This window comes from Elaeis guineensis, chromosome 10, assembly GCF_000442705.2.
Source record: "Elaeis guineensis isolate ETL-2024a chromosome 10, EG11, whole genome shotgun sequence".
Lineage (NCBI taxonomy): Eukaryota > Viridiplantae > Streptophyta > Magnoliopsida > Arecales > Arecaceae > Elaeis > Elaeis guineensis.
The window spans coordinates 15,630,236-15,645,418 of NC_026002.2; the positions used below are offsets into that span (position 1 = coordinate 15,630,236).

The 15,183-nt window shown below is 37.7% G+C and overlaps 1 protein-coding gene across 1 annotated transcript; it reads left to right on the plus strand.

Moving 5' to 3' along the window:
- Positions 1 to 1,399: 1,399 nt before the first annotated feature.
- On the plus strand, positions 1,400 to 12,048 carry LOC105053009 (transcription factor GTE10). Its single transcript, XM_010934007.4, has 10 exons — positions 1,400 to 3,450; positions 3,531 to 3,579; positions 3,684 to 3,839; positions 9,996 to 10,066; positions 10,241 to 10,310; positions 10,446 to 10,526; positions 10,625 to 10,740; positions 10,850 to 10,916; positions 11,009 to 11,139; positions 11,233 to 12,048. Exons 1-10 carry the CDS (start codon positions 2,290 to 2,292, stop codon positions 11,497 to 11,499), a joined length of 2,169 nt encoding a protein of 722 aa, XP_010932309.1. The 5' UTR covers positions 1,400 to 2,289; the 3' UTR covers positions 11,500 to 12,048.
- The last annotated feature ends 3,135 nt before the right edge of the window (positions 12,049 to 15,183 follow it).

Here is a 15,183-nt window from a genome sequence, read left to right on the forward strand (position 1 = left end):
ACTTTATGCAGAGTGTGGTATTTTCGCTGCCATTCTGTGGACAAGCCAAGGCCTCTCACTCTCAGGATCTCGGTTGATAAATAACTGCAACAGAAACTGTCCAGCTTCCGATGCAAAAGGCGGCAGCCAGTCCCAAAACATCTGTGGACAAGTTTACAAAAGAAAGGATGTAACTTGTAAGAAAACCTCCACCCCGCGTGTAAAGGAACAGCAAAAGAAACCATTCAACATGTAGTGATTGCGTCCCAATAGGAAGCAAAGACACTCCATTTTTGAGAAATCATACATAACTCTGTAGAATGGCATATTATTTGGAATAGATCGACTGTACCGATCCAAATCCAAAACAAACACCAAACACAAAAAAAACATACGAAGATGATTGTGAGAAAACAATCCTTATAGGAGAAAATAACAAATCTATTCAAAAGAAGATAAAGACCAAAACAATAAATTTAGCTCCTCTCACAAAAATGCCTCACCAAAAAGTCTCTAGGTACAAAAATAATCTCTCTCATTTCTTTTTTCAGACACCCTTTTCCACACTCTTCTGTATATAAAGAAGATGTCAGATATCCCTTTAAATAAAACATAACATGAATAGCATTTTTGACTGGTAACGGAACTCAAAAACCAAAAGCTCACTAAAACACAAGCTTTGAACTAAATAGAGTCATTTTAGAAATAAAATCCTATTTAAAATAGGACACATAAGAAATAATTAAATAGTGTCCTAAAACCATTAAAACTAATGATCAAATAAAAATAGAATCCTAAATAGAATATGACTTGATAATAAATCTCAACATTGATGTGATATTTAAAATCCTATCTAATCTGGCAGCCAACCAAAGAAGTTTACTCAATGATTTCAAATATATAATTTGCTAAAGTAGAATGTAGAAGCTAGTCATTCCCCACGCTCACAAGTCAATACTTATACTTATAAAGGCGTTTCTGCATGGTTTGAGTGTGATCACCACAAGAGAGACATAATACATACTTATGTAGAAACAGATAAATAACATGATCCTATAGATTGATGAATTCCTGGTCCACATTTAGATATGAGAACAAAGTTTTCAATATTAACGAGTACCTAAACAATCATAAATTTCAACAAAATAATAAAATCCAATATAAGCACGTTAATTATAACACGTAGTAGTATTTGTTTGTTTAGATGGCTAATGGGCCGGGCTGGCTCTCAACTAATCCGACGATATCGTAGCCGTTGATTTCGAAAGTATCCGGAGGGGCCGCCATCGATACGAATATCAACCGTCCGATTGACACCGCTATTTGGGGACGGACGACAACGGACGGCCAGGATTGAGCGGGCGCCGAGACAGCGGGCCTATATAAGGGCCGGGGGGTGGCGTTGGGCGAGGCCACGCTCGCCGTTTTCATCGTCCGCATTTTTCCGATAGGGGCGGCTTCGTCGGGTTCTTCCACTCTCGAGGCTCAGAAGAAGAGGCGGAGACGAAAGCGAGGTGCGGGAGAGAGAGAGAGGGGGCGGGGGTGAGAGGGAGGAGGAGAAGAAAGAGTGAGGTCTCCATTCTAGTGTTTCTCTTCACGCGGGACCGGCTCCTCGGCTAGGGATCCAGGTTTTGTATTGGATTTTGGAAGCGTTTCCCGTGTTTTTTTTCTTTGTTTTTTACCGACCTCGACGCTTTCTTTTTGTTCTCCGCTTCTCTTTCTCGTTCTCTCCATGTAGGGGTGGTTTTGTGGAGTTAGGGTTTTGATTTTTGTGGGACATTACTGCTCGTAGCTTTAGGTTTGTTGCGAAGGGTTGTGGCTGGAGGAGATCTAGGGTTAGGTTTTTTAGTTTTATCTATTGAGAGTTGGGTGAGGGGGTTTGTGTTATTCGTTTATTAATTTAGGTTTTGGGGTTTGGGGTGAAAGCTAGGGTTTTGCTGCGGACTTTTTGGTTTTTCTGATGAAGAGCAAAACCCTATCTTAGACCTCTGATTGGAGGTGGGCGTATTGATTCGGTCTGCAATGTGATACTCATAAAAGGCTAGTGAAAAGAAGAAAGACAGAGCTTGGACAACTTATTTTGGTGGGAAATTTGAATTGAGTACCATCAACGTCCAGAATTTATATAAATCCGCCGACAAGTTTTGAAATTTATATTGTACAGAGATAACTTATTATAGTTCTGAAGAAGTGATTCTGTGGCATGGTGGTTATGTAAAAATTTGATGGTTTAACCCTTGGAGAAAAAGTGTTTTTTTTACATTGCACCAAGGTAAAGAATTGAAGAAAAGTTTGTGATTTTTTGATCCAATGATGGGGAAAACGCAGAAGTTCTCAAAGGCATGCTCTTCAGGCTTTGTCCCGGACTACTGGCATGCAGTTGAGACGGTTGGTGAGTCAGAAGGGTTTGGTAGCTCGGGCCGTGCTGACTCAGATGACTCTTGTGCGCCAAAAAGGAAGTGTATAAGCTTAAGTATGGAAAAATGTGATGGTTTCAATGTCCCATTGGAAGTAATTTCTCTGTCGAAGCTGTCTAATTCAGAGAGGAAGGAGTTGGAAATTAGATTGAGAGGAGAGCTTGAGCAGGTTCGGTTATTTCAGAAGAAAATACTCTCTAAGAGCATGATTGGTGCTAATGGGGTAGTCATCTCGTCCTCCAGTGATGGGCGTGTGAAGAAACAGGATCCTGTGTGTCAGAATGGTCCGCAGTTGAAGCGTGGGAACTCGGGAAGGTTCGAATCTGCTAGGCAGGGTCTGCCGCTTCCTATTAGCAACTCATATGCCATGTTGATGAAACAGTGCGATGCACTTCTGAAGCGCTTGATGTCACACCAGTATGGATGGGTATTTAATACTCCTGTTGATGTGGTGAAGTTGAACATCCCAGATTATTTCCAAATTATTAAGCATCCAATGGATCTGGGAACAATTAAGAGTAAGATAGCTTCAGGTGCTTATTCTAGCCCACGGGATTTTGTGTCAGATGTAAGGCTTACGTTCACCAATGCCATGACCTATAATCCACGTGGTAATGATGTACATTTCATGGCAGATGTCATGAGCAAGTTCTTTGAAACCAGATGGAAACCTATTGAAAAGAAACTGGCTGCAGCTGATGCAGCTGTTAAAAGTGAAACAGAAGCTGCCAGGCCAATGTTGCAGCCAAAGAAGAGAAAAGCATCTCCTGTTAATCACAATATTGTTGTGCCTCAGACCGTTAAGCTAAAGATGACAGAGGAGGAGAAGCAGAATTTGGGTAGGCGCCTAGAAGCTGGGGAGCTTCCAGAACACATCATTGATTTTTTGAGGAGCCATGCCGGCATTGCAAATGAAACTAATGAGGATGAGATAGAGATTGATATTGATTCTCTTAGTGAGGATAGTCTGTTTGAAATAAAGAAGCTTTTAGATGATCATTTGGAAGAGAGACAAGCTGGGCAGCAAGCAAAAGCTGAGCCTTGTGAAATGGAGGTGAGATTAATTGCTTAGAATATCTATAAATCAGGTATTTATTCCGTGTGTTCCTAATTCTGCACCAACTTCTCTTGCAGATTCTAAATGTATCTGGACTTAGTAATTCATCAATGCATCCTTGCAAAGGTTAACTTCTTGTTCCACTCCAAGCTTTTTTTAATGCAAGATACACTTGTGCGTTAGAGACTTCAGACCTTACAGTTGTATTATTCTTTGTTGTTTGTGAGCAGGCAATGAGCCAGCTGATGAAGATGTGGATATTGGTGGCAATGACCCTCCTATTTCAAGCTATCCGCCGGTGGTGATAGAGAAAGATACAGCATTTAGAAACAACAAGTGTAGTAGTTCAAGCAGTTCTAGTAGTGATTCAGGGTCATCTTCGAGTGGTTCGTGCTTGTTTCTAAGTCTTTTTCTTTCTTTTCATCTTACTACATTGTTCTGTTGCTTAATACCTGTATGGTTTGATTCAATAGTTTTATTGAATTTTATGTATTTTTTGCTTTTGGAGATTTATGTCATATAGTTTTTTATGCACTGATGTATATCGGCAGTGTTGATGCATTTTTTTCTGTATTTTAAGTGCCTATTTGTATTAATGAATGAAACTCTGAATTATTTTCATCACGTCTAGGTTGCTTTTTGTTGTTTCTTTGAAGATCATGTCATTTCCCTCTAAAAAATGTGTTTCTGTTGGGTTTGCCAGGCACTTTGTGTTGGAGTCCAAGTTGACATCTCAGACAACGCCGATTGATAGTTTTAGCAAATAACTTCTATTATAACACCTAGCACTTTTGATGAAAATTTTCTTCCTCCAGATGTCCTATGCTTTATATCTAGTGCTACCAAACTCTGGTCAGTAGTTGTCAAATTAAAAAACAGAGTTTTGTTTAGTTTCTTGTTAAGAGCCTGTGCATGGGCAAACATACATCATAAAACCTGACATGTTTAAACCAGTTCATTAAACTCTTTACTGTGAAATCATTTTCATGATTCTCAAAGCTGAAGCAGATCACTGAACAAATCCCATAATAAGTGCAAGGATTGACTGATTTCATAATTTACTGATTTGATTCTGTTATAGTTTTTTCAATCTCAATGTCCTTACTAGCCAGCCTTCTTGAGGTACATCAATTTTCATAGAGACAACTTTAGGCACGTGCAGAGTGGCTGATCTGAGATGGAAAGGAAACATGGAGGAAGCCGGATGGCCTTGATTATCATACACACCTGCCTATATGTGTGGGCTAGCTAGGTAGCCTTGGTGGTCGGCTGCTGTACATCACATCTATATAGCAGTACATAAAGACAGTTCTAGCTTGTATGCAAATTCATATACAGAAACAGTAAGTACTGCATCAAGCATTTATCCTTTGTTTGGTACGAAGGATGGAATAGAAGATAAAGGATGGACAAGGGAGAAGATGGATGGATGGAATTCGAGGAAGGATGGATAGAAGAGAAAGGATGGATCAGGGAGAGCATGGATGTGTTTGTTGAAACTCTATTATTAGGTATATGATGAATGAAAAGGAGGATGGATGATATTTGTATGACATTTTTACTAAACAATCTTTTAATAAAAAATATTATTATCAATTTATAATATTTATTTAGATTATTAAAGTAGGGCAATGTATCAACTTATAATTTTTATAATTTATAATTATATAAATATTAGATAAATATTTAATTTTAATTTAATATATGATCTTATAAATCAATTATATATGAATTAATTTATTGATATATATTAATTATCTATGTAACATTTATTTATAATTTAATTTAAATATTTAATTAATTTTATACCAATAGTTAACTAAATTTAGTGAATATAAATAGAAAATAATTCTAATTATTACTTATAATTATGGAAATTTTGTGTTAAAGTAAAAATAATTAGTAATAAAATTTAATAGTATAGGATTAATAGTATAGATAAAATAAATATAAAAATAAAATGAATGAAACAGTGAAGAAGTATTATAGTTTTGTCAGAAAATTAAGAAGGGATGATGTTATCAGTGCAGAAATTTATCCCTTAAATTCTCTATTCATCATTCTTTTGGAAGGATGCAAATTGGTGGGGCAGGGTAGATGGATAATTCTTCCTTTTTATCTATCCTCTCTAATTTTGTGTTTGGTTGGGGTGATACGAGGGAGGATGGATGGAGTTGGAAGGATCAATGGCCTTCATTTATCATTTGGTTTAAAAAATTTTAGGAAAGATGAATGAAAAAGAGGGACTATCCATCCATCTAAAGCCACCAATTTATATCCTCCTACATTGGGAGGACGCAAGGAAGAATGGATGGAGCATGTGAGGGATGGATTTGCGCATTGACAAAGTCACCCTTTATTAATTTTTGGACAAAATTATAACTTTTTCACTTTTTCATTCATTTTATTTATATATATTTTTATTTTATCTATATTATTAATCCTATACTATTAATTTTATTATTAATTATTTTAATTTTAGTACATAATTTTCATAATTATAAATAATTAGAATTATCTTTTGTTTTCTATTTATATTTACTATTTTTAGTTAACTATTTGTAAAAAATTAATGAACTATTTAAGTTAAATTATAAATGTATTAGTTATTTATATAATTAATATATAATAATAAAAATTATTTATTAAATTAAATTAAAATTATATATGTATATAATTTTTAATATAATTATAAATTCTAAAGATTATAAGTTTATACGTTGCTCTACTTCTTTAGTATAATTAAGTATTATAAATTGATAATAATAATAGTTTTTTAATCAAGAGGTAGTTTAGTAACAATGTTATATGAATATCATCCATTATCCCTTTTATTTCTTCTATACCAAACAAAGGAAGGATTCATTCTTATCCATCCTTTCTTTCATGTTTCACCAAACATATGAGAGGATGGATGGACCTAGGATGGAAGGTCCATCCATCATTCTTCCATCCATCCTCTCTTATATCCATTCTTCCTCTAATCCATCTTTCATACCAAATAAAAAGTAAATTTTTTTTTGAACTAAATAGTGGATGAAGGCCATCCATCTTTCCAATCCCATCCATCCTCCCTCTTATGACCAAACGCTAAGAGTGATGGGCGATTGCTCACGCATTAGAGGGACGTGTTTGTTACATAAATGTGACTTATAAAAGGATTCATTGCCTTTGTAAACTTGGGTTGATCTTAGCATCTCATGGCTGATTCTATTTCAGATTTGATATGGAATTGTTCATGGGGTTAAATTGCTGCAATAGTCCTCTAAGTTAGAATATAAGGGAAGCATTAAATAGGGGCATTTCTGTGATTTAGTGGGGAAAAAGGGAAAGACAGATGGCTACCTTTGTCACAAAGAAGAAGAAAAACCTTATGCCCCCTTTTTTTTTTTGTTGCTTTTGCTTTCTAAAAGAATTTGCTTTTGAAGCAATTTTGTGAATGAACTTTGAATAGGATCAGTTTTAACTTGTTTAGTCTTTGATAACATAATATGAAAGCACTTGTTATGTCTTTACAATTTCCAATAAAGTTTGATTTCACTCTATTAGATCCAGCTTTGTTGAGATTATGGTTTAAATTATGAGCGTTGAGATAATCCCACGAAATCTTTTTCTTTTTTGTTTGAGTTGGGTCTACAATAACTTGGTCTAACTTAACTTTTCATAATCTAGTGCTGCTGATCCAGTTTGTTTGTGGCCCCTGTAGGGTGCATTTAAATAAAAGGTTTAAGACCTGAAACAGACCCACAAGGTTGGGCCCTGGGCTTTGGTTGAATCAAAATTGATTTGACATCATGTTGGACATGAATTTTGATGCCTACTTGTTCCCTTAACTGAAAGTTAGTAACCACCAAATTATCATGCATGTGCCTTTCTTGGCTGGGGTCTGGCATGGTTGACTTATTATGTTATGCCATGCTGATATATGGTAAGCATTGGCGCATAAAGGTACACTAGCTTGTCACAAGATACATAATTGGCAAGCTAAGATATGTGCATTTATCAAATTGTTTTTTAACCTTTGAACAATAATGGTTCTTTGTTCTGATATATGGATATGTTTTTGAACGACCATATGTAATTACTTAGTGTCATTATTGTAAGATTGTAAAACATCCCAAATGTTTGTGATGATTATTGCGTATTTTGCATAGATTAAACTTTAAAGTAATCTAGCATACAGATTGACATTAAATAACTACTATAATTTGAGGTTAAGAATTCTTACAAGCTTAAGACTATGATTATGGTATAGTTGTAGTGAGCATTACTCTATGTACTCATTAGCTCGTATATAACATATGTTGTGCATATTTCAATGTACTGTTGGAACTTTATATATTTATGATGCTAGTCTTGATACTGGCTAATGTAACCTGTATACTTTTTTGGCATCATTGGGGGCACAATTAACATTGCCACCACAAGTACTGCAACACGTACTGCATGAGGTTGTCATGGAGACGTGGCCGTGACTGGGGTTCTAGGCTACAGGGTGTCTGGATGCATCTGCTAGTAATGACATGCTTGTTATATATGTTGGTGGATTGCTGGATATGACTTCGATAATTAGATATTGAGGATAATGAACCTCATGTAGAATATACAGTGAATTTCCCTAAGGGGCTGTATGCATCTTAAGTTGCAGGTGGAGGCCATCCTGCTTCTTTGGATGCTTGCAACTCAAATTGCATAGTCAGTTGAGTTGCTTGTTGTGCTGCAACTCAGGGCTATTTTGCAGTAGGTTGACTTGTGGTTGAAATGGCCACAGGAAAGTTGCCGCAGCTCAAGTAGGATCTTCGTTAAAGTAAATTCAAATCCTCCTCCTTCCCTTCCCTCTCTTCCCATGCCTCATTTTTTAGTCCCTTGCTATCGCCCTAGATGCCACCATTGGCCCTCGTCACCTCCTAGATGCCCATGGCCCCTCTGCCTCGGACTTCATCGTAGTAGGCCCTTTCTCTTCCTTCTCTCTTCTTCCTGGCGTTGCTCTCTAGTCCTTCCTTGTTGCCAACCTCAATGCTGTTGTTGGCCTCCACCACCTACAGGATGCCCATGGCCGCCTTGAACTTCAATGCAGCAGGCCTCTCCTCCTCCCCTTCCCATCTCCTCGGCTCCTCCATTACCCTGCTCTCAATTCCCCCTTTGTTGCCATCCTCAATGCCATCGCCTGCCTCTGTCATGTCTTGGAGGCCCACAGCCACCTCCTCCGCTTCAAACTTTACTATGTTGCCTTCCCTCACTCTGCCTCCTTCACCACCGCTACCCACCCCATATGCCCCTCTCCTTCACCTTCTTTGCCCTCTTCAAAGCTTGTATCACCATCGCTCCCTCCCCATGGGCACCCAGGTCCCACCTAGGCCCTCGCCATCGACAGCTTCGATGTCAATCAGTTCATCCAGAACACCCTCATCTCCACGTACATCAAGTGCTCTGACTAGACATCCACTCACAAGATGTTTGATGGAATGTCTATCAAAGTTGCCTCTCTTTTCCCATATACTTGGAACACAAGAAGTGAGCTTCTTTGTAAGTCAACTACTGTGGCTTAATTTGCAATGCAACTTTAACCATAGGGCTCCAAATGGCCCCTAAGTGAAATACATGTGGCCCTTTAAAAGTTGTGATTGGTTGTCTTTTGTGGATTTCATCCCAGTCATCTAGAGGCTCTCTCTTATGGTCCCTATCCCCCTAAGATGTCTCCTTAGAGGATTAAAGATCCTATACATGTTGTCCCTTAAAAGTATAGTTTCTTTAATTCTCGGTGTTAGGGTTATTTGGGATTGTAAAACATGTTTTTGAAATAGGAAGGTAGGCTTCAGGTCTGCACAACTCTGTCTTGGCCTATGATGTGTGCATCAAAGGAATACACTTAGGCACTGGTCAATATGCAGCAATATGGGCTAGGGTCGTTGAGACAACTGTACAGACTTGCTGGTGCGGAGCATATTTTTAATCAGCATGGAAGGACTAGCGCTTGAAACTTTTTTAAGTTAATCTTCTAAAACTGGTGAGCATCAACTACCATGAGAATTTTTTTCAGAATATCAGAACTTTGTGCTATACATGTAAAGTAGGAAGGGTATGAGAACTCTACTATTTTTAGATTAAACTGCTGCAAGAGCTAGGTGAAGCTATAGGTTGCTGAGAAAATTGAAATTTTCAGATAACTAGTCCATCCTATTACTCCTGCCATGAAAGTTCTAATGATTTTGCGCTATTGGTTCTCATGTTTTGTTTTTTATCTATCTGTATTTTGCTTCATGATCATTGATGGGAGAGAAAACCTATTTCTTTTATTTCAAAGGATTTGCAGATGTATCCTTTGATAAGGGGACCATCCATCTAGTGTAAATTCCTGATTTAACTACGTTAAATCTGCATCACTCTTTAATAAACACTCCATAGCACACTTTATGTTGCATGTCAGAGGTCTTTTCTTGTTTTATTTTGTTATTAATATTGGTGCCTGGTATGTGTAGATGCTTAAAAATTTGTTCTTGCAAAATATACTTTGTGATTCTAGTCTTTTGATCCTTCTGTAGATTCAGACACTGGTAGCTCCTCAGGAAGTGAATCACATATAAAAATTGTTAGTCCTACAAAGGTTATCAAGGTATTTTAGCATTTGAAATCACTGCAAGAGCTGATGCTTGAGATCATCAGCACTTGTAGCCTTATCATTCCATTTCTATTTGATATTGTTATCAATATGAAACATATTTTGTTAAATCTCTTTCTACTTGCATGTTCAGAGCATTTTTCTTACTCTTTAATCATGTTGATGTAGGAAAATGTACAATATGGGGCAGCTTTGGACCAAGAAAAAAGTGATATCTTAAACCCACTAGATGCAAGTGGTAAGTTATTGAGATGTCACCTTTCACCCAGTGTAAATGGTTATGCTTATAAATTTTCTTGTATCTAGAGATTGATACTATCACATTCTTTCATCATTCTGTTGTCTGAATGCATGCACTGTTGGCAATTTACAGGATCTTCTGATAGGCTACATCAACTTGAACAGGATGTGCATTCTGTGCCTGCATCTGTCGAGGCAAATAGCCACCAAGAGGGTAAGAATGAATTTCCAAGAGGAATACTGTGAAACTTCAAGGATCTTAAGCATATGCTATGCATGGATCCCCTCACCTTTTCATTATGAAAATTTTAGGGGAGAATGCTCCATGTCAGAGGCAAGTCTCCCCTGAAAAGCTCTATCGAGCAGCTTTATTGAGAAGTCGCTTTGCTGATACAATCCTCAAAGCTCGTGAGAAGACACTTGACCAGGTTGGTTAGAAGTGGTTAGAAGAGTGACTAAATTTTTGTCATGTCACTTCTTGTTGTTTGGTATACTCCTGAAGAGTTTTACCATGTGGAGTCATTTATCTGAGATTAGGGTGAGAAGAGGGATCCGGAGAAGCTTCGGCTGGAGAGGGAGGAGCTTGAGAGGCAAAAAAGGGAAGGTAAGAGCCAATGAGACAGATACATTTTGTTTTGTTGAATTTTTCTTTCATGTCATGTTGTGAATGGTTTACTTACAATCATATGAGAACAGAGAAAGCTCGGCTGCAAGCAGAAGCAAAGGCTGCCGAAGAAGCTCGAAAGCAAGCCGAAGCAGAAGCTGCAGCAGAAGCTAAGCGCAAACGTGAACTCGAGAGAGAAGCAGCACGTCAAGCCTTGCTTCAGGCATGTAAAACTTTGTTTTCAGGCACATCATAATAGCTTTTCTTTTTTATTCTAATCTTTTATTTGATGGTGGACATTCTATGCATCATGCAGATGGAGAAGACTGCAGAGATCAATGAGAACAATCTATTTCTAAAAGATCTAGAGATGCTTAGCACCGTTCCAGCTGAGCATGTACCTAGTTCTGTTGGTGAGTCAAGCCCTACTCTCTCACAGGAGGGTATGGGCTGTATTAAACTGGGAGGCACTAACCCTTTAGAACAACTTGGGTTGTACATAAAAGTTGATGATGAAGAGGAGGAAGATGGTGAGGCAAGGACTATACCTGTTAATGATGTCGAGGAAGGAGAAATTGATTGACCGTTTTCATGTCTTCCAACTACATATGCGCCCATGGACTGAGTAATCACCACAGTATTCTGCTGATGCGGCAGACTGGGCCCAAATTCATCATGAATATGGGTTTTTTTTTGGGGGGGTCTAAGCCAACCACATACAAGATTGTCATGGTTTTGTTGCTGAGCAGGCTACTGAGGACGTGCTACATTGGTTTCTTGCTTGTAATTTTAGTGACCTTCAGTTTTGGAGTTGAGAAGCAGGTTGGTCCCATCGGGAAGCTTGCATGCTCTATGCTAGCTATAAGTATGAACTAGTTGCAGTAGGACGCCATCGCCCATCAGTGGAAATTGGTGATTGATTGTAGCCCAGTCTGACACTTGTGCTGCTGATTCAAAATAGGTGATATTTATATGCTGAATTGTGACATCAGATGTATTCCATGTGGCCTGTTACAATGTGGGAGCTGTAGGAGGTTTTGTACATTGTTGTTGATACATACATTTTTTTTGCTTTTGCTCCCATAACTGTACAAAGACAGCTGATAGATTCAACAAAGTTCCTTCATTCTTATTGCTGTGGTCCTTGCACATGGATGCTATGGTTCTTATAAATATCTCTGGCTGTGTTTTTGGCTCCAATTTGTTTATTTTTTGATTCTGTTCCTGCATTCCTCCTTTCTGTTGCGAAAACTGCGTGAGGTTGAGAATTTGGTGATTCCAGGGGAAATGGAAAATCCTCCTCTTGAGTGTAGGAAATAAATGAATGTGAAATAACTGAACGGTAACGAGCCATTGTTGAACAGGAGAGTAGAACTGTTCAATAAACAACAGATGGAACAATGAGCAGGTTGTAGCTACCTCGGCTATCCTCTTACAGGTTTCTTTTCCCTCATGGACTGGGAGAAGGTGATGAGATGTCTGCTTTTGCTTTGTGTGCAACTTTGTCATGTTCTCCTCAGCAATGACACATTTTGACATAACTACCTTGCCTACAGTGCTCTAGCTACCCAGATTGTATTTTTATGATTTATGTTAAGGTTTTATAGCGGTGTGCCCTGCTGTAACGTTATAGGAAAGCTTGGCTCCTCTTAATCCTGGATTCACACTAATGATCTTACTATTATAATTAAATCATCAGTAAAAGTTCCCAGGCGCTTTGAGTTTGCGCGGTCTACCACTGATTCACACCGTGGGAAGTCACCAGAGGTCTTTCGAGCTGGCAATTAGCCAACAAACCATAGGATGCATCCCAAGGAATCATGGCATAGCATATTTTTTTCAAACTCAATATATTTTAACAACATGGTGCTCATTTAATTTTGTACTTGTCTAGCATAGCAACACGGTAATGATCATTTTGGGTTTGTCTAGTTTAATGGTAAGGTATTGGATTTTTTCAGTTTAACTACATGGTGGCTGGTGCGTTTTAGGTTTTTCTAGTTTAATAAAATAGTGGCACGTAATTTTGGATTTTGCTAATTTAATGACATGGTGGTCATTTATTTTGAACTTGCCAAAAAAGATTTCTTATGGGTCATCTTGATATGAATTCAAATAGATATATGAATCCATACTAATGTTACTTTAGATTGTCTTTAAGCATAATGTGGTTTGGTAGCTCGTGCACTTATGGACCCTACTGAGGGGAGGTCGTGCATGGGTCATGTGATTAGGGTTTTCTACCTCTGGAATGACAACTTTCTTTTGGTTTTTCCCCTTGTTGTTTGGTAGACTATTGCTATGCCCATGTTGCCACCAGTCCTCCCTCTTCTACTCTTGGCCAGTCCTTTTTGTTTACATTGATCTTCTTTTGTTGACCCTCTTCTTTATTTGTTTTTACTTTTTTGGTGAGCTGCTCATGTCTTAAGAGGCCTCTTGTTATATGGCTTTTAGTTTTTTTGTCTATTGTGATTGAGTTCTATCTTTCCGAGTAACTTTTTGCGATTGCTTTTTTCCCTCATCAGTTCATAACCTTGATCAAATGGTGGCAATCTCTACTCACTATTTACTTACTGAAGGGAGAGAAAAAGAATATCCGGAGAAAAACCATTACATTAAAAGCTCTACATATCAACTACTTCTAACATAAGGGTGAATGCATCACCATTCATCTTTGCAAAAATAATGGACAAATTATCCCCATTAAATGCTTAAAAAAACACTTATCTAATTGGAGATAGTGTGCCCCGCTGCTCTATTCCATTTTTTTCTGATGGTAGCTCTATTGCCTAGTTTACCAACCTCTTTCATAAAGAAACTACTGATAGCAACATTGGTCCAAAAAGAAATGCCATGTAGCTTAATATTTTTATGGGACATGCATAACTCATTTGCTCCTTGGAATCCTTTAAGGGAAGAAGTTTCAGATGTGGTATTCATCAATGCATCATCACCAGAAAGCTGTCCCAGATTTTAAACAAGAGGAGCACAGGGAGAAAGTCACATTCACTTGAATAGAAATATGACATTTCATGAGTAGACAATATTAGAAATCTGATTGTATTTAGTTTTATGATGCAAGTTATCGAAATTAAGCATTTTCAAAGTTTATTATCCATGTTCCAAAATTTTGAAAGAATTGTTGTACTGTGGGCTGTTTATGGTGAAATTATGTAGTTGGCTGTTCCTTCATCGCAAACTGCTTATGAAGACCACTCATCCTGTAGCTCTCCCTCCTCTTGGAGGGGTTATAGGTGCTTTGAGTTAAAATCCACAAGCATAGATGCAACAACACAAAAAATGCATGTTGTACATCCATAGACATGTAAATATGTCCTTGCTACCAGTCCAATCCATTGCTTTTTATAAATATATTATTTTTCCTATTTGATTTTTTTTTTTTTTAATTGTTACTGTCTGTGTGCACCACTGAGCTGCCTATCTTGCGTTGTAATTGGAATAGCCTAGATGTGCTATGTGCATGGGTTGTTGCGAAAGGTGCTGCAAAGTGGCTTTTGAGGCATTTTCTTATCATCTCGAGCTCTTTGAAGATCTCAATCAGAACACAACATCATGAGGCTTATGCTTCTTTCTCAAAGATAGCATCGAATATGTGTCTCAATTAATATATATTCTTCTTCAACTTCCTCATTTCATAGAGAATCTTGGGTTCTTGTCTCTTGATGCTATTACTTTTTCACAGATGAGATGTCAAGCCTTAGATGCTAAGGAAAAAAATGAATTGATTCAGTACCATTGGCGGCACCTTTATCTCTGTACGAAATTCTGCTGGTTGGTTCATGGCTTATTTGAATATTGCCATGATTCATCAAGAACCTCAGACCAAAACAAATGCTGGAGGGAAATATTGCAATTTAATATGGGTACCAAGCTAAGATAATTTAATATATTCACAGCCTTCATTTTCTTAGAGAGGGAACCTTGGTGCAATGGTAAGATTGCTCCACCGTGATCTGGAGGTCATGGATTCAAAATACTGAACGGTTCAACCCTCATGATTATTAAGACAATGATAAGTTTGCATCCTTCTATATTCTATTTTGACTAATAGAAGTCTTCTCGTTGAAAAACAAAAGACAATCGACTCTACAAGTCATTGAGGCCTACATTGTCACAGCAAACAAATCCATTTTATAAGATCCTTGTCGAGTGGTTCCTCATTTATTTATGCAGCCCACTTTTCTTTTCAACGGCAGGCCCATCCTTTAAAAAAAAAATTACTGGCAAATAATGCAGTCTAGAATAA

What these genes read in the sequence shown, in the direction of transcription:
- LOC105053009 (XM_010934007.4), top strand. Translation starts at nt 2,290, where the DNA reads ATGATGGGGAAAACGCAGAAGTTCTCAAAGGCATGCTCTTCAGGCTTT. An exon ending in ATCAATGCATCCTTGCAAAG is followed by an intron (nt 3,580 to 3,683) that starts GTTAACTTCTTG and finishes GTTTGTGAGCAG; the next exon opens with GCAATGAGCCAGCTGATGAA. An exon ending in TTCAGGGTCATCTTCGAGTG is followed by an intron (nt 3,840 to 9,995) that starts GTTCGTGCTTGT and finishes ATCCTTCTGTAG; the next exon opens with ATTCAGACACTGGTAGCTCC.